Here is a 24586-nt window from a genome sequence, read left to right as displayed (position 1 = left end):
AACTTCTTTATGATAATACATGAAAAAGTCTCTTTTTTTAACTTTCTCAAGAACAGTGATCAACTTTTTTTCCCTCCTGCATCGAACAGAATTTATTTATTTCCAATTATAAAACGTTTTATCTAAAAGATTCCCTGTTTTCACAAAAAAAAAAAAGAAGTAGATAAATATGGTAAAAACGCAGTAAATTTTTCAAACGTTTGCACCAATTTTAACAATTTTAACTTTTTACCGAAACTAAATAACAAAATTATAATAATTAGTATTATTATAATTATTATTATTATTAATATTAATAATTCTATATATAATTAATATTAACACTATTAATATTAATGATTCTATGTATAATTAATATTAACACTATATTAATATTAATTATTAATAAGTAATTAAATATTAATATAACATAATGATTCATAAGTTCTGAACGTTCAAATAAAGGAAATATTTTTGATATTTTCATAAAATACTGATTCTAATAAAAATTGAAAGTGGAAATTAAATATTTTGAAAACTTATAAGCACATGACGCAATATTATAATAAAATTTTTATTCGAAATAAACGGATTTTTCATTTGAACGTTCAAAACTTTTGAAACATTATAAAGTTCCAAAAGTTCCGAACATTCAAAAGAAATTTATTTTTTCTTCTTTAAATTAAAGTTTTATTACAATAATTTTGCGTCTCACTATAAAAAAAAAGTTTCTAAATATTAAATTTAGGGACAGTTTCTGGTGGTAAAATTGGCCCTTCGATTTTTAATTTTTACTGAAATCAATAATTCACGGAAATATTTTTACTAACTTTCTTCATTTGAATTTTCGAAACTTTAGGAGCATAATAAATAAAAATTTCTATCAATCAAACAAATTTTACATTCTCATTTTTTTTGTATTATTGAATTTTTTTTCTTTGCAAAATACACAGAAAAATGTCAAGACAATAAAAGTTAAATTAAAAACGAAACAAAGCCTAATTATATTTCAATATTCGAAGAGTCAGATTGATGAAACAACAGATGATGTGCATTGTTTTCTGACACCTTCGATTTATTATCAAGTTGACATTTCAATACCCTTTTCGGATATTTTAATGTTCTTTCAAGTTTATCGACATTCGAAAAAAAAGACTTTTTAGAGCATTATTTTTTCCTCTAATTTTCCCATTACTTTTTAATGATGCTAGTGAAACTTTTCCAATAATGAAATCAAAAACTTTTCAAAAACCACACAGACAAAATTACTAATACACATGTATATAATTACACATGAAAAGGATAATATCATTTTATGAAAACTTTACCTGAAAAATTTTCTGCTTCCCTTTTGATGATATTAATTGAATGAATTAAAAAAGTTGACACATATGGCGGAAAATTGCACATATATACTCATAACACACAACTACAATTTAAAAACACTACCATCTACAGAATGTGTTCTATTTTCATCCCATATCTCAGCAGACATTCATTTTATCTCTCTATATATGTGTAGAAGAAAAAAAATTTTCACTAACACAAAACAATTTCATTTACAGTTGATGTACCTCCAAGTTTATCATCACTTCACTTCTTCTTTTTTATCCTAAACAATAATAACACTGACACTATATTAAATTGTTGACATAACGAATCCTCAGGTTAAATTGTTGTTCCATCCTTTATTTTTCCATTGCCTTTCCTCTCGATTACTTCAATTCAAAAGTAATCGTTCAATAAAACAAAATTGGCACACACGTCTCTTAACCTCTCGAGTGTTGTAAATTAGAGAAAAAAAAAGTTTTTTCTCAAACGGTCAAGAATAGTTTTTCTCTCTCAACTTTTCCTGCTTTCGAGAAATTCTTTCTCTCCCTTGTTAGTTTTCTCGTTAGGTTTCGTATTACTTGGAATATATTTAGTTATTACGATCGAATGTTTAATAATTCTGATCGTATGTTTAATAATTTATTTTAATAATCTGATGGTATAATTAATAATAAGATCAATGCACTAATTTACCATTGGAGAAAGAATTATTTTTAGTTCCTTTTTTGATATTTTTTTATTATTCAGAGTATCATTTATTCAGAATGAGATGTGATTAAACTTTCCTTGAGTCTTACAGGACAGACTTTTATGGTGCGGAGAGAAGGGGAGAAGACTTCGTTTAACTTTAAAATGGTTTGAATATTACATTGAATATGATGAAGAAAAAGCTTTCTCGCGTCGTTGCGACAACTAAGGGACCGATGTAGATCCAATAACTATTAATCACTTTGGGTTTCCCAGGCGACGAGAAGACTTGGAAGTAAACTTACACTTTCGGTAAATTTCTCGTAACACTCTGCAATATTGCAAATTTGCCACTTGCAATATTTACTTCATCAAAATAATTTACTCCGTAACTCTCATGTTATTCATTAACTTCACTATTTTTCCTATATCACAATTTTTACTTTTTTCCTCAAGAAATATCATTCACAACAGTTCGACTGGAACTATTCGCCAATTTTCCCGAAAATTGTGCGCAGGAAGTTTATTAACGAGCATAAAACCACAGTAAACAAACGTATATCACCTCTATTTTTAAAGAACAAAAATTGTTTTCCAGAATTCACGTCACGAGATGTTTTCTTAATCGAAAATTCTTGAAATAGAAAAAATTGACAAATAGGGAAAATATTTGGTCTTCGATTTTAATTCGCAACTTTACTGTTTTCTTTTTTTTTCGTTTGTGGTAGAAAAAAAGTAACAGTACACGTGCTACAAACTAGATGTCTATATGTAAGGCCACAGATGAGGCCGCATTCAAACGCGCCGGACGACAAAATGCCATGCCGCAACAAAACTACCCTCGAATGCTATATCACTGAGAAAATGTACACAATTGATCGCAGAGACATCTAACCAAGGGCGGTTTAAACTCAAATAACTGAATCGATTTCATTGGGGGCAAAAAAAAGAAAACTACGAATCGATAAATGCCGTTACTTTCGGAATCTACTTAACCACAAATAGAGAGGAAAAATTGATTTTACCTTCTAGAAAGTTCGTTTACCATAAGATAGTAACTAGCAGTTTAACATTCACGGGAAAAAAAGAGAATGAATTCTAAATGAATCCCAATCTCTTACAGTCCTTGCAGTACTAAAACTACTCCCTTCTCTTACAGTACTAACAAAAATTGTTTATACCCTTTTGAATCGATTCTACAAAAAAAGATTACAATTGTAACCTTTCTTTTGGTTTTGAAAAAGATTTTAACCACTTTTTAGTTTTAAAGAATTTTTTTAAGGAAAAATTCTAGTTTTAAGGAATTTTTTCCAAACAAAAATTTTCCCCAAAGTTTCAAACGTTCAAATCAACGAAATTATTATTTGAAATAATTATTATTACAGGCCTCGGATCGACTTTAATCTAAAAATTAAAACTATAACCCTTCGAAAAATCCAATTATTTTCTACAATTTTTAACTAAACTTCATCTCTAAATCAATTATCTATATTCATTTTTAAAAATTTTCCGAAAGTTCTTCGAAAATTCAATTATTTAAATACAAAAATTCAATTTTTTATAATAACTGAAACCATCCATTTTTCTTTTTAAAAATATTAAGGTAGAATATTTTCAAAAATTTTTAAATAAAATCTTTGAAAAATAATTAAAATTTGATAAAATCTTTGAAAAATAATTGACTTTAAAAAAAAAATATTTTAAAAAATAATCAAATTTTTGAAGAATTTTCATTTTAAATAATTTCTCAAAACTTCTAAAATAGGAAATTTAAAAAAAAATTTAAATTACTTTGTTTGAAGGTAATTGAATCTTAAAAAATTATGATAATACAATTCTAAGAATTAGTTTTTTTTAAATATTCCAATTAAATTTTTCGAAAATAAGTCAAGAATTTTTGTATAATTTAGAAAAAAATAATTTTTTGAAGAGTTTTAATTAAAAATTTTAAATATGATTATTTTCTCCAAAATGTTAAAAATAATTCTAAAAAATTTTAATGTTATTATTTTGTGTAATGTATTTGAATTTTCGGAAATATTAAAAATATTGAATATCGAAAATATTGAAAATAATTGAGGACCCTAAAGTTCCGAACGTTCATTTGAACGAAATTTTTTTTTTTAAATATAAGGAACTTTTTTCAATAATCTTATTCAGAATAGTAAATAAAACAAACATCAATCAAAAAATTACAAAAATTTTAATATTCGGGGTGCAAAACAACCCCTATGTAAATACCACATATAGGTAATAATAAGAATTATCCAAATCAAGAGAACTTGTTCAGATATTGGAAAACTAAAAACGCAGAAAATTTTCTAAAATTATAAGCAACTAATCCCACCATGCTAGAACCGGCGCTCACACCCCCAAAACCCACCCCTAATTAAATTACACATATAAGTGCCCCAAATAAAGTGAACTTGTTCGGATATTGGAAAACTAAAAACGCTAAAAAATTTCTAAAATTATAAGCAACTAATCCCACCATGCTAGAACCGGCGCTCACACCCCCAAAACCCACCCCTAATTAAATTACACATATAAGTGCCCCAAATAAAGTGAACTTGTTCGGATATTGGAAAACTAAAAACGCTAAAAAATTTCTAAAATTATAAGCTACTAATCCCACCAGGTTAGAACCGGCGCTCACACCCCCAAAACCCACCCCTAATTAAATAACACATATAAGTGCCCCAAATAAAGTGAACTTGTTCGGATATTGGAAAACTAAAAACGCTAAAAAATTTCTAAAATTATAAGCTACTAATCCCACCAGGTAAGAACCGGCGCTCGCACCCCCAAAACCCACCCCTGATTTAATTACACATATAAGGGCCCCAAAAAAAGAGAACTTGTTCGCATATTGGAAAACTAAAAACGCAATAAATTTTCTAAAATTATAAGCAACTAATCCCACCAGGTTAGAACCGGCGCTCACACCCCCAAAACCCACCCCTAATTAAATTACACATATAAGTGCCCCAAATCAAGGGAACTTGTTCGGATAATGGAAAACTAAAAACGCAATAAATTTTCTAAAATTATAAGCAACTAATCCCACCAGGTTAGAACCGGCGCTCACACCCCCAAAACCCACCCCTAATTAAATTACAGTTTTAAGTGCCCCAAATCAAGGGAACTTGTTCGGATAATGGAAAACTAAAAACGCAATAAATTTTCTAAAATTATAAGCAACTAATCCCACCAGGTTAGAACCGGCGCTCACACCCCCAAAACCCACCCCTAATTAAATTACACTTTTAAGTGCCCCAAATCAAGGGAACTTGTTCGGATAATGGAAAACTAAAAACGCAATAAATTTTCTAAAATTATAAGCAACTAATCCCACCATGCTAGAACCGAAGCTCACACCCCCAAAACCCACCCCTAATTAAATTACACATATAAGTGCCCCAAATAAAGTGAACTTGTTCGGATATTGGAAAACTAAAAACGCTAAAAAATTTCTAAAATTATCAGCAACTAATCCCACCAGGTTATAACCGTCGCGCGCACCCCCAAAGCCTACCCTTAAATTTAAAAATTAATTTTTAAGTGAAAGATTAGTGCAATAAATTTTAGCTTATTGAATAAAATTCCTAAATTTTTATATAAAATTGATAGGGGAGAGTAGGCTACATTGAACTAGCGTCAACAGTGAACCATTTCAATTTTCTGAGAAATGACTGAGTGAAATTTTTTCTTATTTAATATATAAGTTAGTTTTACCAAAACAAACTATGTCCAAAAATTTCGGGCACGTAGGTTTATTATTTATAAAGAAAAACTAAAAAAACTGTTTTTCACGTACAAAACAAAAAATTTTGTGGAAATATAATCAAGTTTTTTTTTTAAATAGGAAGTTTGAAAAATTAGTAACTTGTGATTTATTTCGCTTTGGGTGTCAACTTCAATATTCCGATGTGATAAAGAATTTTAACTCTTACATAAATTTATTATAAACAATTTTTGTTGTGAATGTCATGTGAATACAGTAAGTGCGGCATCATTGAACCACCCGAAAAAGCAAAGAATTTTCAATGTTAAGAGTTGTAAAGTTGTCTGCTCTACTAATTAGTAAGAAAAATACTGGAAGACATGCTTTCATCACAATTGTCAACGTGATAAACTTAAACTGTCACTTTTGCTACCTAACCTGACATTGAAATATATTAATCTCCTATATAAACAAATAATAACTATTTAACAATAATTTTCTATTTTTTTGAGTAAAAAATAAGATTTTTTACAATTTGTAAGTGGAAATATTATTTTTGAAGTAAATTGCAGTGTTTTATTAGAGGTGGTTCAATGTAGACACAGATCCTTCAAAATAAGAAAAGTGTAACTTGTTAGAAAAAAATTAGATTTAATTATTTAATGATAATAATTTGTGTCTGTAACGTGTGTATTAAGTAAAGGAGTACTTCAGTTTAATTTTGATACAAAAACCTGATCAAAATTAGTAACATTTAATTAGTTCTTGGACTTTATAAAAAACCCGGTTCAATGTAGCCTACCCTTCCCTATTCTAACTTTTCATTTAAATAAACAGATTTTACAAAATTATTTGCCAAATTAATTTATTAAAAAAAATTTGCCATTATGAATAACAATAATGCCAAATGCAAATAAGTACCGAATATTGACATTACACCATTAAAACAAATACGAGACTTTTGTACATAAGAACATTGTTTAAATATTTACCAGAAGAATAATAAAACAATAAAGAATATTTCAAGATACAGTAAAAAAATGCTTCATATTAATCATAATCAACTCTCTGAATCTGAATCTGAATTAGTACTCTCTAAATCTGAATTAGTAGAAAGTTACTAATGAAATGGTGAAAAGTCGTCCACCAAATGATTTAGTAATATATTACTAACAAAAAACAAATAGTGAATTTTACTAATTGATTAGTAGATTTCTACTAACAATTAGTAGAACTGTTTTATTAATAGTCGATAAAATAGTTTTACTAATTCATTTAGTGAAATGAGTGACTTTTAATTAGTGAATTTCTACTAAAACTTCAGTAAAATTTTACTTAGAATTAGTAATATTCTACTAATTGAAAAGGGGAAAAGTCGTCCATGAAAACTACTAAAAATTAGACAAATTTTACTATTTCTTAGTAGAATTCTACTAATTCAGATTTAGAGAGTAAGATTCTACTAATTCTTAGTAAAATATTACTAATTGAAATGGGGAAAAGTCGTCCACCTAGAATTAGTAGAAAACTACTAATTCAAATAGTCATTACTAATTGAATTAGTAAAAGGATAAATGCAAAAGGTGCAGGTTTGCACATGCGCATATTTAGACGCCATTAGTTCTTACTAAATGAATTAGTAAAATATTTATTCTTAGAAATTTTAACCAATATTTAGAATTAAATATTTTTTAAAGACACATTATTTATTAATATTTACACAAAGAAAATAAAGAATAAATAGATAAAATTAAATATTAAACGAAAATTTAGTTCATTTTAAAACAGATTAAAAAATTATCACAATTACACAGACAACACAATCAAAATTGTATTATTAGCACTTCCATAGTTTTTCAAGAATTAAAAATTTCTCTAAATATCACCAAAATCTAAACGATCTTAGCAGATTTATCACAAGAATTCTTTTCTAGCACTTAACACTTACAAAAAGTATTCAAAATAATACGAGTCACTTGATATACTGTGTACACCACGTTTAATTCTACTATATAATTCATTAGTAAAATTTGATAATTCTACTAATTCATTAGTAAAATATTAACCTACTAATTGAAAAGGTAAAATTTCTACTAATTCAGATTTAGAGAGAAAATTGAGATTTGCATATAATTAAAAAATGACAAAAAAGTGAGGTTACTTTTTGTGAAATGTAAATGAAAACAATAACAACCTAACAAGATGGTTGGTTTTACCAAGAAGCTTGTGTTCATTTTATTAAATTTGTTTAACTTTTAAGTAATCTTTTAAATAATTGAAATCCTGTGAAAATTTTATTATTTATGAAAATAATTGAATTCATGCAACAAATTTTATTACATTTTTTTAAATAATTGAATTGATGTAAGAAAATTGTATTACTTTTAATAATAGTTGAATTCTTACGAAGGATTTTATTAAAATTTTTGTAAATAATTACATTTTTTTAAATTTTGCAGAAATTTAAATTATTATAAACATGAAGATATCGAGCTATCTTCATGTTTTATAATACAGTCGGGCCTCCGAACTGTACGCTTTCAAACTGTTCGCTGTCGCCGAAGTGTACGCTGGCTTTAGTTTTTAAGTGCTCCACAGTGTACGGTGGCGCTACTAAATTCAGTGCCGTATATTTGAAAATGTTGCCTTTTAAGGAAGAATCTGACGGACAGTCAAATCAAAAGTTATTCCAATGTCATAATTTCGTAATTTAAAAAAACAAATTAAATTTTAAATTCGTCTTGTTGGAAAGGTGAAGAATTTAATTTTGAATATTTAAAACGATTAAAGTTTCATTAGAAACATTTGTTAAATTTTAGGTTATGTTATTTAAATCATTCATTATTGTTTTTATTTGTCATTATTTGGTTAAAAAATGTTGATTTTTCTAACATTTATAATTTTAAGAATAGTATATATTTTTATGATTTTAATTAATTTTAAATCTAAAATTATGTATATTATAGTCCCAGACGATAAATGAGGAGCAAGTTTTCAAAACTTGATAAATTCCTATTTTCTTATTATTTCGAGAAATCGAAATAAATGACTTTCCTGACATAACCACTCAGTTAATTTCAAAATAAAAAATTTGTAATATTTAATATTTGTAACAATGTTTTTATATTTAATACGTTCTGTTTTTAATTGAATTTTCACATAATAAAGTAACTTTAAGGTTTTGGTAATTTGTTCTAATAACAAACATAAAAATTAAAAGTCAACTTGGTTATGTCAAAAAGTTTTTAAATTGAAAATTCGCTGTTAATAAATTTTTTTTTAAATTTAACAGGGACATGACGATTTGTGAGATATTTAAATTCTTAAATTTATGTTTATCTCGATTTTAAAAAAAAATATATTTATTAACTTCTGAAAACTTGCTCCTTAAATATATAAGTGTACAGTCCTGAAAATTAAATAGTGGGGATGAGTTCGTCAGCGTACAGTTTGAAATCAAGTGGAGGGGTTATTTCTGGGGTACCGTACAGTTCTGCGGCCCGACTGTAATATCCTTGCCTAAATTGGATAAATTTGTTTTATTAGGTCACAATAGTCTGTAAAAAAGTTTTCAAGACCCTAGGCCCTTCGGCACCCTTCGTTTATTTTTTAGGTTTTACCAAATATTGATAATTTTTTTTTAAATTAATAAATGGCATAACAGTAAAAATGTTAAAAAGTATTTAATTTTTTGAAGAATTATATTAATAATTTTGAAAACTTTGATTTCTGAAGAATTTTTAATGATTATTTTCAATAATATTTAAAAAAATTTTATAAATGCGTATTTTAGATTAGAAGCATTAATGCTACCCGGCTGGTATTAGCGCGTGTCTTCGAGCGACGGCCGAAAGAGAAAGAGAGATTGAAATTGTGATTGGAAAATAAAAAATACGCAAAACGGATTTGTTTTCTAGTTCTTAATTTTAATCATGAAACAATTTGTTTTATTAGAAAAACAATAAATCTGTATAATTTTAATTTGTCAAACATTAGCCAAGATAATCTCTTTATAGAAAAACAATGAAAAAAATTCGTTTATGGAAAACTGTTAAGCTTGCCCAATCTAATCTTATTTCTCTATGTTTTACAAGCAGTTAAAAATAACTGGTTATCAGTGAAAAAAATGACTAATTTTCAGAAAATCCATATAAAATATGTATATATATATATATATAAATATATTTAACACTTTTTCGCTTATCAAAATTTTGTAGATATTCTTTTTTATTTGTTAAAAAATTAGAAACTAATTTTTCTTCTAGAAAAGAAAAAATTTAAAAACAGAATTGATAAATAAGAAAAAATAAAATCTTAACTAAATATTGAAAAATAATAAAAATTTGAAAAAAGAAAATTTAACATTAATTATGTGGAGAATCGTATTGCTGAAAAATAAAAATTTTGAGTTGTGCGTAAGCTAATCAAAACAAAATATTGCGTAGAGTTCCGAATATGTAGTACAACGGCGGAGAGGAGTGAAATACACCGTTCGGTTGTACTCGGTACATTTCGGCCACACGATCGGATCCGAAGCCCCGCCTCACTCCTCAGAGCACGCCAAGGCATCAGAAACGAAATTACGAAAATCTCTTTCGCTTGCCTTTCACTACAAGTTCTCTTATCCCCACTCAACTCGACCTTCTACGCGATTCGCATGTGTGCGCGCACACCACTCTAGAGGCACTAACGTGTTCGTGTAAACGAATCCACAAATGAGCGCCTGGATCGTAGATACTCAAAATTCAACTTCTGAATTTAACTATTTTAAATACACATCCTTGTAGGAAATTTCATTGCACATCTTTTTTTCTCATGAAATTTTTTTGTATCTATTAACGTTTTCGAAATATTTTGGAAAAACTGTTTTTTTTTAAACTGTAAATTTAATGACATTTTTCACTTCAACTCGCGATATTTCAGACAATTTTAAAAATTTTTCAATGAAACAAAAAAGAAAATGCGTCTTAAGGTAATCTACGAATGATAAAAAAAGAAAAAAGTTATTTTCTTTATAAATAAAATTGTTATTAATTTTTTTCTTTATTAATGTAAAAAACACGAAGTACAATCTTCACGGCTCTCGTTTAACGGGCGAATTTTAAGTAACAGAGAACTTCCAGTGAGAGAGTTGTACATTATGGTCCAAAAAAGTTTTCTGGGAAATCATAGGGTTAATAATTAATTAGTGTTGATATGGTGAATGTTTAAAGTTGCTAGGAGCCGAACGTGTACCACGCGCCACTGGTCATAACCTATGAAACAACACTCCCGAGTGCCTATGGCGAGTGACGCGTGCTGTACGTTTGGTCGCTAGCATCTTTAAACATTCACCATTTCAAAACTAATTAATTATTAACCCTATGATTTTCCAGAAAACTTTTTTGGGCCATAATGAACAACTTTCTCACTGGAAGTTCTCTGTTACTCAAAATTCGCCCATTAAACGAGAGACGTGAAGATTGTAATTCGTGATTTTTACATTAATAAAGAAAAAAATTAATAACAATTTTATTTATAAGGTAAAAGTCCCAATTATGGGACGCTGTTTAAGCTAAACTAAATTTCTTGGAATCAGGAGTGTTAATATGAATAATTAGGGTATAGATTGAAAGATTGATATGTTATGAATAATATTTAGACCCTAAAATGGTTATTTTTCATGAAATAAAAATAATATTAATTAAATTATAAAACTCTGCACTGCACTAATTATGGGACGATGATTCCTGTATGTACGGGTGTCCCATAATGAATGTTCCTATTATGAGACATTTATTTAATTCAATAAGTAATTAGAATTCTATTGACTTATCTTAATAATTTGAATATTAATTATAAAGAATAAAATACAATATACAAATTCTGGTTTAATAAATAATTATAAAACTAATTTTTCTGGTAGAAAATTAATGCGAAAAAACTGAAAATATTTGAGGTTATGTTTGCTGTATATAAACATTTCTTATTAATTTAAATGCTATACACAAATAATTATTCTTTTAACGTGTAAAATTTTTTGAAATAAGTAGAAATTTCTTATGACCAATTTTAATTGCATTTATTTTATTTTTTGTAATACTGTCTCATAATAGGGACAAAATTATAACTTGTCCCATAATTGGGACCTTTACCTTAAAGAAAAGAACTTTTTTCTTTTTTATCATTCGTAAAATACCTTAAGACCCATAATCCTATAAGGATGTGTATTTAAAATAGTTAAATTCAGAAGTTGAATTTTGAGTGTCCAGGGGACTTAGATTTCGGCCGAGAAAAAACTACGTGACCTTCTATGATCTATATTCACTACCCTAATATGAACTAAGAATGATGTTCGCTAGCTTGACACTCAACATTTTTATAATGTTTGTTGTTTTCCTTTGTTAATAATTAATAAATCGATATAAAAATTCCACTAAATCTCCCTTTATAATAATTTAATTAACATTTCATTTAAAAAAATCGTTTCATTTTGAATTTGACTTTTATTGCAAGTAGCAAACCAACTTCAAGTTAGTTATAATACTTGTCTGTAACCTTCAAAATAAACAATTTTTTCGTAATCAATCTCTTTTGAAAACTACTGCAAACCCAACGCGAAATTTTAGCAGCAAAAAGATAATGTTTCAATCTACATTCTCCAAAAATTTGGCATAAATCGGTTTTTCTCCAACGAAGTTACAAACATTCAAAATCGCGATAAAATGAAGAATGGTTAATTTTTAAGGTAGATTTTTTTATATTTCTCAGTTGATAAATTTAAAAAAGTATTAAAATATTAAAATACTTATTATTTAAATAATTCTGATTTACTAAAATTAAATTACTTCGCCAAAAAAAATTGTTAAATATGATCGATTTTTGACATTTCATACAGAAACTTAAATAACATATTTTACAGTTTATTATAAATTATTTGATACTTTTATCAAGTTCACTGAAAGAATTTGATATGAAAATGCACGAGAAATGAAAAGAAAAAATTGATGAGAATTGTCAAAACTTGCCGAAGTTGAACGAATGAGTCTTGCCTGTGTGTGTAATTGTGTATGTTAAGAAGTATGTTTACTCACTACTGATTGCTACTGTTTCTTCATATACTTTTATCAATATTCAAAAATTGCGAATTTAAAATAAGAAATAATACTTTTAATTTCTTGAATATAGTTACTTTAAAAGCTATTCGTAAAATTATTTCAATCGTTGATATCAACCCTGAATGTTCTATACGTTTGAAAAATAAAATACTAAAATTTCCTTTCGGCTTTATCATATATTGTAAAAAAGATTCTTTCAGTGTTCAAAACACAAATTCAGTCTTTAAAAATAAATATCAGCCGCTTTTTTTATATTTCTTAAAGAGTTTTCTCCATTTTTAAATATTTTATAATGTCTGTCAATGTAACCTTTTTTCATGTACTCCCAATTTATAACATCTTTTTTTATATCAAATCAAATTATTTTTTACAAGTCATTGTGCATTTCGTAATCCCAAACAATCTACGAATATTTTCCCAAAGTATTAAAATTTTTTATAAAGGTCAAAAATACATTAGGCGAAATAAAATGGTTTGACCCACTTATATATGTAATTTAATTAGGGGTGGGATTTGGGGTGTGAGCGCCGGTTCTAACCTGGTGGTATTAGTTGCTTATAATTTTAGAAAACTTTTAGCGTTTTTAGTTTTCCAATATCCGAACAAGTTCACTTTATTTGGGGCACTTATATGTGTAATTTAATTAGGGGTGGGTTTTGAGGGTGTGAGCGCCGGTTCAAACCTAGTGGGATTAGTTGCTTATAATTTTAGAAAATTTTTAGCGTTTTTATTTTTCCAATATCCGAACAAGTTCCCTTGATTTGGGGAACTTATATGTGTAATTTAATTAGGGGTGGGTTTTGGGGGTGTGAGCGCCGGTTCTAGCATGGTGGGATTAGTTGCTTATAATTTTAGAAAATTTATTGCGTTTTTAGTTTTCCAATATGCGAACAAGTTCTCTTTTTTTGGGGCCCTTATATGTGTAATTAAATCAGGGGTGGGTTTTGGGGGTGTGAGCGCCGGTTCTTACCTGGTGGGATTAGTAGCTTATAATTTTAGAAAATTTTTAGCGTTTTAAGTTTCCCAATATCCGAACAAGTTCACTTTATTTGGGGCACTTATATGTCTAATTTAATTAGGGGTGGGTTTTGGGGGTGTGAGCGCCGGTTCAAACCTGGTGGGATTAGTAGCTTATAATTTTAGAAAATTTTTAGCGTTTTTAGTTTTCCAATATCCGAACAAGTTCCCTTGATTTGGGGCACTTATATGTGTAATTTAATTAGGGGTGGGTTTTGGGGGTGTGAGCGCCGGTTCTAGCATGGTGGGATTAGTTGCTTATAATTTTAGAAAATTTATTGCGTTTTTAGTTTTCCAATATGCGAACAAGTTCTCTTTTTTTGGGGCCCTTATATGTGTAATTAAATCAGGGGTGGGTTTTGGGGGTGTAAGCGCCGGTTCTTACCTGGTGGGATTAGTAGCTTATAATTTTAGAAAATTTTTAGCGTTTTAAGTTTCCCAATATCCGAACAAGTTCACTTTATTTGGGGCACTTATATGTGTAATTAAATCAGGGGTGGGTTTTGGGGGTGTGAGCGCCGGTTCTTACCTGGTGGGCTTAGTAGCTTATAATTTTAGAAAATTTTTAGCGTTTTAAGTTTCCTAATATCCGAACAAGTTCACTTTATTTGGGGCACTTATATGTCTAATTTAATTAGGGGTGGGTTTTGGGGGTGTGAGCGCCGGTTCTAGCATGGTGGGATTAGTTGCTTATAATTTTAGAAAATTTTTAGCGTTTTTAGTTTTCCAATATCCGAACAAGTTCACTTTATTTGGGGCACTTATATGTGTTATTTAATTAGGGGTGGGTTTTGGGGGTGTGAGCGCCGGTTCTAGCATAGTGGGATTAGTTGCTTATAATTTTAGAAAATTTATTGCGTTTTTAGTTTTCCATTATCCGAACAAGTTCACTTTATTTGGGGCACTTATATGTGTAATTTAATTAGGGGTGGGTTTTGGGGGTGTGAGCGCCGGTTCTAGCATGGTGGGATTAGTTGCTTATAATTTTAGAAAATTTATTGCGTTTTTAGTTTTCCATTATCCGAACAAGTTCCCTTGATTTGGGGCACTTAAAAGTGTAATTTAATTAGGGGTGGGTTTTGGGGGTGTGAGCGCCGGTTCTAACCTGGTGGGATTAGTTGCTTATAATTTTAGAAATTTTTTAGCGTTTTTAGTTTTCCAATATCCGAACAAGTTCACTTTATTTGGGGCACTTATATGTGTAATTTAATTAGGGGTGGGTTTTGGGGGTGTGAGCGCCGGTTCTAGCATGGTGGGATTAGTTGCTTATAATTTTAGAAAATTTTTAGCGTTTTTAGTTTTTCAATATCCGAACAAGTTCACTTTATTTGGGGCACTTATATGTGTAATTTAATTAGGGGTGGGTTTTGGGGGTGTGAGCGCCGGTTCTAGCATGGTGGGATTAGTTGCTTATAATTTTAGAAAATTTTTAGCGTTTTTAGTTTTCCAATATCCGAACAAGTTCACTTTATTTGGGGCACTTATATGTGTAATTTAATTAGGGGTGGGTTTTGGGGGTGTGAGCGCCGGTTCTAGCATGGTGGGATTAGTTGCTTATAATTTTAGAAAATTTATTGCGTTTTTAGTTTTCCATTATCCGAACAAGTTCCCTTGATTTGGGGCACTTAAAAGTGTAATTTAATTAGGGGTGGGTTTTGGGGGTGTGAGCGCCGGTTCTAACCTGGTGGGATTAGTAGCTTATAATTTTAGAAATTTTTTAGCGTTTTTAGTTTTCCAATATCCGAACAAGTTCACTTTATTTGGGGCACTTATATGTGTTATTTAATTAGGGGTGGGTTTTGGGGGTGTGAGCGCCGGTTCTTACCTGGTGGGATTAGTAGTTTATAATTTTAGAAATTTTTTAGCGTTTTTAGTTTTCCAATATCCGAACAAGTTCACTTTATTTGGGGCACTTATATGTGTTATTTAATTAGGGGTGGGTTTTGGGGGTGTGAGCGCCGGTTCTAGCATGGTGGGATTAGTTGCTTATAATTTTAGAAAATTTTTAGCGTTTTTAGTTTTTCAATATCCGAACAAGTTCACTTTATTTGGGGCACTTATATGTGTAATTTAATTAGGGGTGGGTTTTGGGGGTGTGAGCGCCGGTTCTAGCATGGTGGGATTAGTTGCTTATAATTTTAGAAAATTTATTGCGTTTTTAGTTTTCCATTATCCGAACAAGTTCCCTTGATTTGGGGCACTTAAAAGTGTAATTTAATTAGGGGTGGGTTTTGGGGGTGTGAGCGCCGGTTCTAACCTGGTGGGATTAGTTGCTTATAATTTTAGAAAATTTTTAGCGTTTTTAGTTTTCCAATATCCGAACAAGTTCACTTTATTTGGGGCACTTATATGTGTTATTTAATTAGGGGTGGGTTTTGGGGGTGTGAGCGCCGGTTCTAGCATGGTGGGATTAGTTGCTTATAATTTTAGAAATTTTTTAGCGTTTTTAGTTTTCCAATATCCGAACAAGTTCACTTTATTTGGGGCACTTATATGTGTAATTTAATTAGGGGTGGGTTTTGGGGGTGTGAGCGCCGGTTCTAGCATGGTGGGATTAGTTGCTTATAATTTTAGAAATTTTTTAGCGTTTTTAGTTTTCCAATATCCGAACAAGTTCACTTTATTTGGGGCACTTATATGTGTAATTTAATTAGGGGTGGGTTTTGGGGGTGTGAGCGCCGGTTCTAGCATGGTGGGATTAGTTGCTTATAATTTTAGAAATTTTTTAGCGTTTTTAGTTTTCCAATATCCGAACAAGTTCACTTTATTTGGGGCACTTATATGTGTTATTTAATTAGGGGTGGGTTTTGGGGGTGTGAGCGCCGGTTCTAGCATGGTGGGATTAGTTGCTTATAATTTTAGAAAATTTTTTGCGTTTCTAGTTTTCCAATATCTGAACAAGTTCTCTTGATTTGGATAATTCTTATTATTACCTATATGTGGTATTTACATAGGGGTTGTTTTGCACCCCGAATATTAAAATTTTTGTAATTTTTTGATTGATATTTGTTTTATTTACTATTCTGAATAAGATTATTGAAAAAAGTTCCTTATATTTAAAAAAAAAAATTTCGTTCAAATGAACGTTCGGAACTTTAGGGTCCTAATAATTGAATTTATTTATTTATTTATTTAGGAAGCATACGGGCATAAAGCCCTTTTGTTTCTAATTTTAAAAATTTAGAACGAAATAATTCAGAGAATTACTTTTTTCAAAACTATTTTAATATTATTTTTAGAATATAATTTTCATTAATTTTCATTTTTATTCAATTTACACTTGAAGATTATTCATTAAAATTTTTGAGAATTCAATTATTTCCAAAATTTTCAATTAAAATTCTTTAAAAGTTAATTTTCAAAAATTGTAATAAAATACTTGAAAAAATTATTTATTATCAATTAAATTTTGTAAAATTTCAATTATTCAAAATCTCTTTAATTGTATATTTCAAAAATTGAATTAGAAAATTTATTCAAAAATAAATTATCAAAGATCTGTCTATAGTTGTGCTTTTTACATTATAAAAATCAAAATAAGTTGAATTTTATATTAAAAATATGGTATTTTGTCGCATTTATAAGAAAAGTCGAAAAAGTCGCAATTTTTTAATATAAGTCGATAAAAGTCGCATTATTTGAAAATAGTCGAAAAAGTCATAATATCCAAGGCCTGATGTTATTATTATTTCGAAATTCTTTTTTTTTGAATAATTAAATTTTTATTTCAGTAATTTTGTTCTATTATAAAAAAATTAATTTTAAAGTTTCTGAATGTAAAATTTATATTATTAATTTGTATTACAATAAACCGAAAAAAAATTTATTTGATTCAAATAACCTATTACTTGACTGTTATCAATTAAATATTTACTGGAATCAAATAATATTTATTGTAGTCAATGAAATGGTATTTGAACCAATAATTTCAGTATTTGAAGCAAATATTATTTGACTCCAATAAATATTATTTGATTCTAGTAAATATTTAATTGATAATAGTCAAGTAATTGGTTATTTGAATCAAATAAAATTTTTTTCCAAGTGTATTAATTTAATAAAATATTTTAATAACAACTATTTCGTACATCTGAACATTCAAAACTTCACAGTTTTTCTAAGAATATTAAATTGAGGAGTTTTCAAACCAAATTTTTTTCATTAATTCAAAACTTTAGAAAAATAGATAACAAAATTTTAACTTGGAAATAAACTCTTTGAAATAAATTCTTCTAATTGAATTTTTTAATAAAAAAAAAAATGCTCTTTTTTTAAACAGTTATTTGGGTCTATATGCAAAAATATTCTTAAAAGTTTTAGTACGAGAAAGTTTTTCATTTAAAAATTCATAACTTTTAAAACTTTGATCTAAAATGATCCTGTGACTTAATAGTTGTATAAGAATAATCCAAAAAGTATGTACATTATTAATAATTATTGTAAAAGTAGTTTCTAGAACCACAAAAATTTTTTAATTAATTTTTCTTTTTAAAAAACTTAATATCGCGGTGACAACTCAAAATTTTATATTCTAAATTGAAAATAATTAAAAATGTATATAATAAAATAAACAAAATTTTCAATCATATTTTCAAAATAGTACTCCAAAAGAAATTTTTTTTGAATCTTTAAATAAAGGTAAAAATTTTATTAAATTACTAAGTTTTATTACTTTATAAATTTTCTAAACCTCTTTAATAATAATTTGAATTAGTGACTGACTTTTTGATTTTGAATTAGTAAATTTGACTAATAGATAGTAATTTCTATATTGATTTACTAGTAAAATATATTTTCCCCCACTCAACTTTAATATTTACTATTTTTAAATTCTTGTTCATTAATATAAAGTTACTAATTTGTTAGTAAATAATTATAAAAAAAATTATAAAAAGCCAAAATTAAATTTCATCAAACTATTTTACACATAGAGAGTAGAAAATAGAGCCGCAACTAATGGTAATAAGTACTTGTAATGAAGTACTTGTTAGTAACTCGTAAATAACTACCTGCAACTATACTTGTAAGTGATTAGGGTTAAAATAGTTTTCATCAAAAGAAAACTAGAAAGAAAAAAAATCTCACGAAATATTTATCCCTTTTATATAGTCAAATTAAGAAACACTCTTTTTTTATCAAATTCCTCAAAAAGTATTAAAAATAGAAAATGTATGAAATTTTCCAACTCAAAAAAACAAATAACTATATCTTCCGATGTATGAAAACAAATAAAATCTAAATAAAAATATTTCATTGCAGGAATATATCAATGATAAAAAATCTAATCTAAAACCTTAACATTTTTTTCAAAATCAAGCAAACATTTGTTCAAGTTTTAATATTTATACGTGTACGAGATTGACCTATATCAAATAACAATTTTTTTTTTCTTTTATTCTTTTTGGAAAAAATATTACTTTCTCTACGCCCACAAAGTCTGAATAACAAATTTGAATATATTTATAAACGTTTTATTGATTTTAAAATTTTAAATAAGTAGTTTTAATTTAATTTCTGCCAGGGAAAAAATTAATAAAGTAACTTTTACTACTGTTTACAGAATGTAAAATATGAACTGTCTGCCCAAACTTTTAACATCTTTAGAGTAAATTTTACGATTTGCAAAGTAAAATTAACTTCGAAAATATAGAAAAAGTTGCTACTGAAATGTGTAGAAATTCCAAATATTTTTTTTGCTCCGCAAGTTGTAAAAGTTCATTTTTCCCCATGTACATAATATTATTATCAATAAAATAAAAATAAACGTTTCCCTTTAATTTAAAAAATTTAAATATTATTTAAAATAATTTAATCAAGTGTTATTTAAAGTAAAAATGATTGATTATGATATTAATTGATAATAATGAAAAAAAATATAAATTTTGTAATAACGAAGGCTTATTTTTAATTACTTATAATAATCTTTTCAAAATAAATATTTTTATAAAAAACTAATAAATATTTTACATTTATTTGCATTTTCAAGCATTTTAATTTATTTTATTTTAATTTGATTTAATTAATCTAGCATTTTCTAGCCATACAAAATTTTGATAATTCAACAAAAATATAAAGTCAAAATTCCATTAGATTGTATCAAAATTAAAATTAAATTGGATTAAAATTTCTATTTGCAATTAAAATTTAAATTCCAAATAAAATCAGAATTTCTATTTGATATTCAAATTACAATTTAGAATAAACATTTTTATTTGAAATTCAAATTTAAATTCCAAATTAAATCAAAATTTCCATTTCAAATTCAAATTATAACTAAAAATAAAAATTTATTTTTCAAAGTAAAATTAAAATTACAAATAAAATAAAAGTTTTTACTTGAAATTCAAATTACAACTAAAAATAAAAATTAATCTTTTGGAAATTAATATTAAAATTCCAATTAAAATAAAAATTTCTATTTGAAATTAAAAGTTTAATTAAAATTATTATTTCAATAAAAATTAGAAACAAATTTAATAAGCAAACTAAGAAAATTAGTTACCTAATAATAAAAAAATTCCACTCCAGCAAAATTATAAATGCATTTAGAGGTCAAATTCATTATAGAGAATGTGTAAAATTAAAGAGAAAATTTCAAAATTTACACATATATACATATTTCATGACGTTTTTACCGCATGGAAATAGGAGCTGTAAAATATTTTATCGATAATACAATTTTATTATTACGTCAAATAAGCTTAAAAAACGTAATAATAATTTTCCATCAAAATATGTTGTTTTCCCTAAACACAAACACACACACACATTTTCTTTTAAACTGTGTATGTAAATTTATAAGCGTGTTCGCAATTATTAAAAAAAAAAGTAGATTGTCAATGTCATTATCAAATATTTAAGAAAAATATAAAAAAAATTTTAATATTACTTCACCGCTCACCTTGGAAGAGGAGGCCACTCAGCATCTGTGGTGGTTGTAGGAGCTGACGTACTTTTATTGGGAAGACTTAATCTTGGTCCAATGCGCAAAGTCATGGGACGCCTTCTTCGTAAAGTATAATCTAAATCAACAATGAAAAAAAATTTTTATTTATCTTCAACTTTAAGCGTTTTGCGAATTATTAAAATTAGAAAACTCATAATGAGAAAAATGTACCACGATAATTGAAGAGGAAGAGAGAAATTTTCTTATCTAATAAAAAATAAATTGTACGCCATATATAATTATATATTGTCTTTACTTCCGCTATTCTATTTATCCCTCTCACTCTCTTTCTTTTTTCTCTCCTGTTAAAAATTAAAATAAAAAAAAAAATAATTGAAAAAACTTTTTTAAATTTTTTATTTTCTTAATCTGCAAATTTTAATTCAATTTTGTTCGCTTTTCATTTAGAATTAAAAGAAAGAAAAAAATAGAGATAAACTGAAAAAACACATTAAGAGAAAGAAGAAATTATATTTAGATAAAGTGAAAAAAATTATTTTCTATAAATATTTATTTTATGTTTTTCTTTTATATATTATATGCTTTTCTCAGTTTGATCGATAAAGGAACAAAAAAGAGCGTTCTTTTTTTGTCACAAATATTTTATTGTTGAAACAAAAATATTTTTATCACAATAAAATTTTATTGGACAAAAAAAATTTATACGGCTGTAACTATATATAATCGATTGAAATTACCATCGATTGTGTGTATATAAGTATATAGTGGCTGCACTGTTGTATTTTAAATGAATGAAGTAGATAAAGCAAATATATGCGGTCCAGACACGTGGTTATCAATGTTTTATTCGAACGAGTTTTTAAAGCACCGATAAGCTCCTCAGATCTGCTGATTTTCAATCATAAAATTATAGAAATCAGCAATTTTTTATTACTACTATTATTCCTACATTATTATTATTATTATTATTATCACTGTTATTATTTTATTAAGTACTACCATTTGTTTACAATATTTTATCAACAAATTTTTAAATAATTCAATTCTTTCGACGAATTTTAAAAAAATTTTTAAGAAAAATAATTACATTTTTCGAGAAATTTGATTAAAATTGCATGAAAAATAATTGAAATTATGCGATAAGTTATTTATTATTTGTGAAAATAATTGAATCCCTAAGAAGTATTATTTTTTAACAATATTTAATTTTTGCGAAGAATATTATTACTCTTGAAAATAATTTAATTTCTGCAATAATTTTTAACTTTTCCAAAATTAAATTTTTTTTCTTGTTTTTAATTAAAATTCTTCTGTAAATGCATTATTTTTAATAATTTTTGAAAAAGTTCTTTGAGAATTTTCAAATTCATTTGTTTACAATTCAATTTTACAAAATTTCAATTATTCGTAAATTCTTCAATTAAATATAAATATATTAGAAAATAAAAACTTCAAATAATTTAAAAAAAAAATCCACAATTAAACTGTTTCAAAAAAATTAAATCTGCAGAATTGTTAGTTAAAAGAATGAAAAATTCAGATTTTCAAAAATTTTAATTTGAAACCTTTTCAAAATTCAATTGTTTCTAAAAATACACGCTCTAATGGTTTTAATATTCAATTATAATCTAAAATTTTAACTGGAATCCATTTTTAAATCAATTATTATTAGAAAATTCTACTAGAATTCAATTATTTAAATACATAAAAAACAATTTATTGAAGAATTGTGTTTCTTAAATATGAATTCTCATAAAGAATTTTATCAATAAATTTTTAAATAATTGAATTCTATGAGGCTTTCGAAGAATTTTAATAAAATTTTTAAGAATACCAAAAAGAATTCAAAACATTACCCAAAAATACAAGAAGTACCCAAAAAATACAAAATACCCAAAAATGCAAAAAGTACCTACCAAAAAATGCAAAATAATACACAAAAATAAATAATTAAAAAACAGGGTTACAACAAAAATTTAATTTTGTTTCTCCCTAACTTTTTCCTGATTTACAGACAAAATTTATTTACGAATTTCTCGAATTGTAAAATTATTCAAAAGCAACAATAATTTCTTCTTTAAATCAATTATTTTTAATAATTTTTGAAAAAGTTCTTTGAGAATTTTCAATTTTATTTGTTTATAATTCAATTTTACACAGAATTACGTTTATTCGGAAATTCTTCAATTAATTATATATTACAAAATAAAAACATGAAATAATTTTTAACAAAATTGAGTTAAACTTTTTAAAAAAAATTAATTCTGCAGAATTGTTAGTTAAAAGTATGAAAAATTCAGATTTTCAAAGATATTAATTTGAAACCTTTTCAAAATTAAATTATTTCTAAAAATTTACTCTGTTATGCTTTTAACAATAATTATCTAAAATTTTAACTAAAATCCATTTTTTAATCTTGATACTAGCGTCATATTCCTCGCTCGGAAGACATTTTACTTATTTATTTCGACTTACATAAATAGTTTTTGAGGTAAAAATTTTGTTTAAAAAATTTTTAACGTCAAAAACTCTCCTGATTAAGCTAATTTTGTTTAAAAAAATCTTTAACTTCAAAAACGATCCTTATACCTCATACAGTATGAATGCAGGCTAATTGTTTATAACATTTTTACACCAATAGGTCTTTTTTAAAAAATTATGTAATATATGTTTTCGTAGTGGTTTTTAGCGTAGAATCAAATAGCGCTTTAAGTTTCTTATAAAAATCGACTTCTCTTCATTTGTTTATAAAAAAAAATTGTTAAAAAAAATATTTTTTTAACATTCAACGACAAAAATTATCATTAGATCCCATGCCAGGATTCCAATAGTTACTTTTTTTATATCTGCATTCCTTTGCCTATATAGGCATCAATGGGTTAATGTAAAAAATCTTTTCCTTAAAGCATTTTTTCAGTTAGTAGAAAATAAATTTGACACAATAACGTTTGACTTTTGTTCCACTGAAGACCATAACAATACAAAATTAGAAATATAAGCCTGGATAAAGTGTGGAAGAAAAGATTTTTTACAATAAAAAAGGAAAATAATGTTTATAAAAAAGTTAAAAATATATTGTTAAACTGTTTATAATAATAATATATATATACGTATATAATTAATAAATGTATTAGGGGCAAGCAGTAAAGGTCATATCATCTTTTAAAATACACTTATATAGGCGCTGCTTAGTTAGCGCAACGCACAAAAACTCGTAGCGCAAACTTCAAAAATTTTTTTCTCAAAAACATCAAAAAGCAATTCTTTAAAAATTTAACCACTTATTAAGGCAGGTTTAAATTTTGAGAAAATAATTTTTTTAGGAAACTCCATGATGTCCTTAGCATATTTTTTAACAATAAAAAATTATTGTTTAAACAAATTATTGAAAATTTAATTTTTTTTAACTTTTTTTTAATATTATAAAAAATTGACATTTATTTATTTGTTTTTAGTTTCCGATTTTTCAAATCTAAATATCTTGCAAAAAAAAATTTTTTTTGCAAAACTGTTTGACACAGTTATTAAGTACCCCAAATACTACAAAATTACAAACTTTAAGAAAAATCGGTGATCCACCATTTACTTTTCGTATGGAACTGCCCTTGATATAAAAATTTTAATTTGTAATATATCAAATAAATAGTTATTTGTAGTAGTGATGCCGCGAGAGTTCTCTCGTCCATGCAAAAAGTCAAGACGAGACGAGAATTTACGTGTTATCGTCTCGTCTCGCGGCATCACTAATTTGTAGCAAATTCGAATTATTTAAGTCAAATGAATGGAATAATTGGATTTAATAAATATTGCTTTAAATCAATTAGGAAAATTACTTGATTCAGT

General features: G+C 26.6%; 1 protein-coding gene across 1 annotated transcript in view; it reads right to left on the bottom strand.

Moving 5' to 3' along the window:
* The window catches only part of LOC122511704, a 113624-nt gene that overhangs the window by 45407 nt on the left and 43631 nt on the right, over positions 1-24586 (bottom strand). The window contains exon 3 of the mRNA XM_043627119.1: positions 20738-20858. Within this exon, the coding sequence (XP_043483054.1) occupies positions 20738-20858 (121 nt within the window). The remainder of the gene's footprint in view (positions 1-20737; positions 20859-24586) is intronic.

The sequence above is a fragment of the Leptopilina heterotoma genome, unplaced genomic scaffold (genome assembly GCF_015476425.1).
Source record: "Leptopilina heterotoma isolate Lh14 unplaced genomic scaffold, ASM1547642v1 Lhet_9, whole genome shotgun sequence".
Taxonomy (NCBI): Eukaryota; Metazoa; Arthropoda; class Insecta; order Hymenoptera; family Figitidae; genus Leptopilina; species Leptopilina heterotoma.
This window is presented reverse-complemented; position numbering and strand designations above follow the sequence as displayed.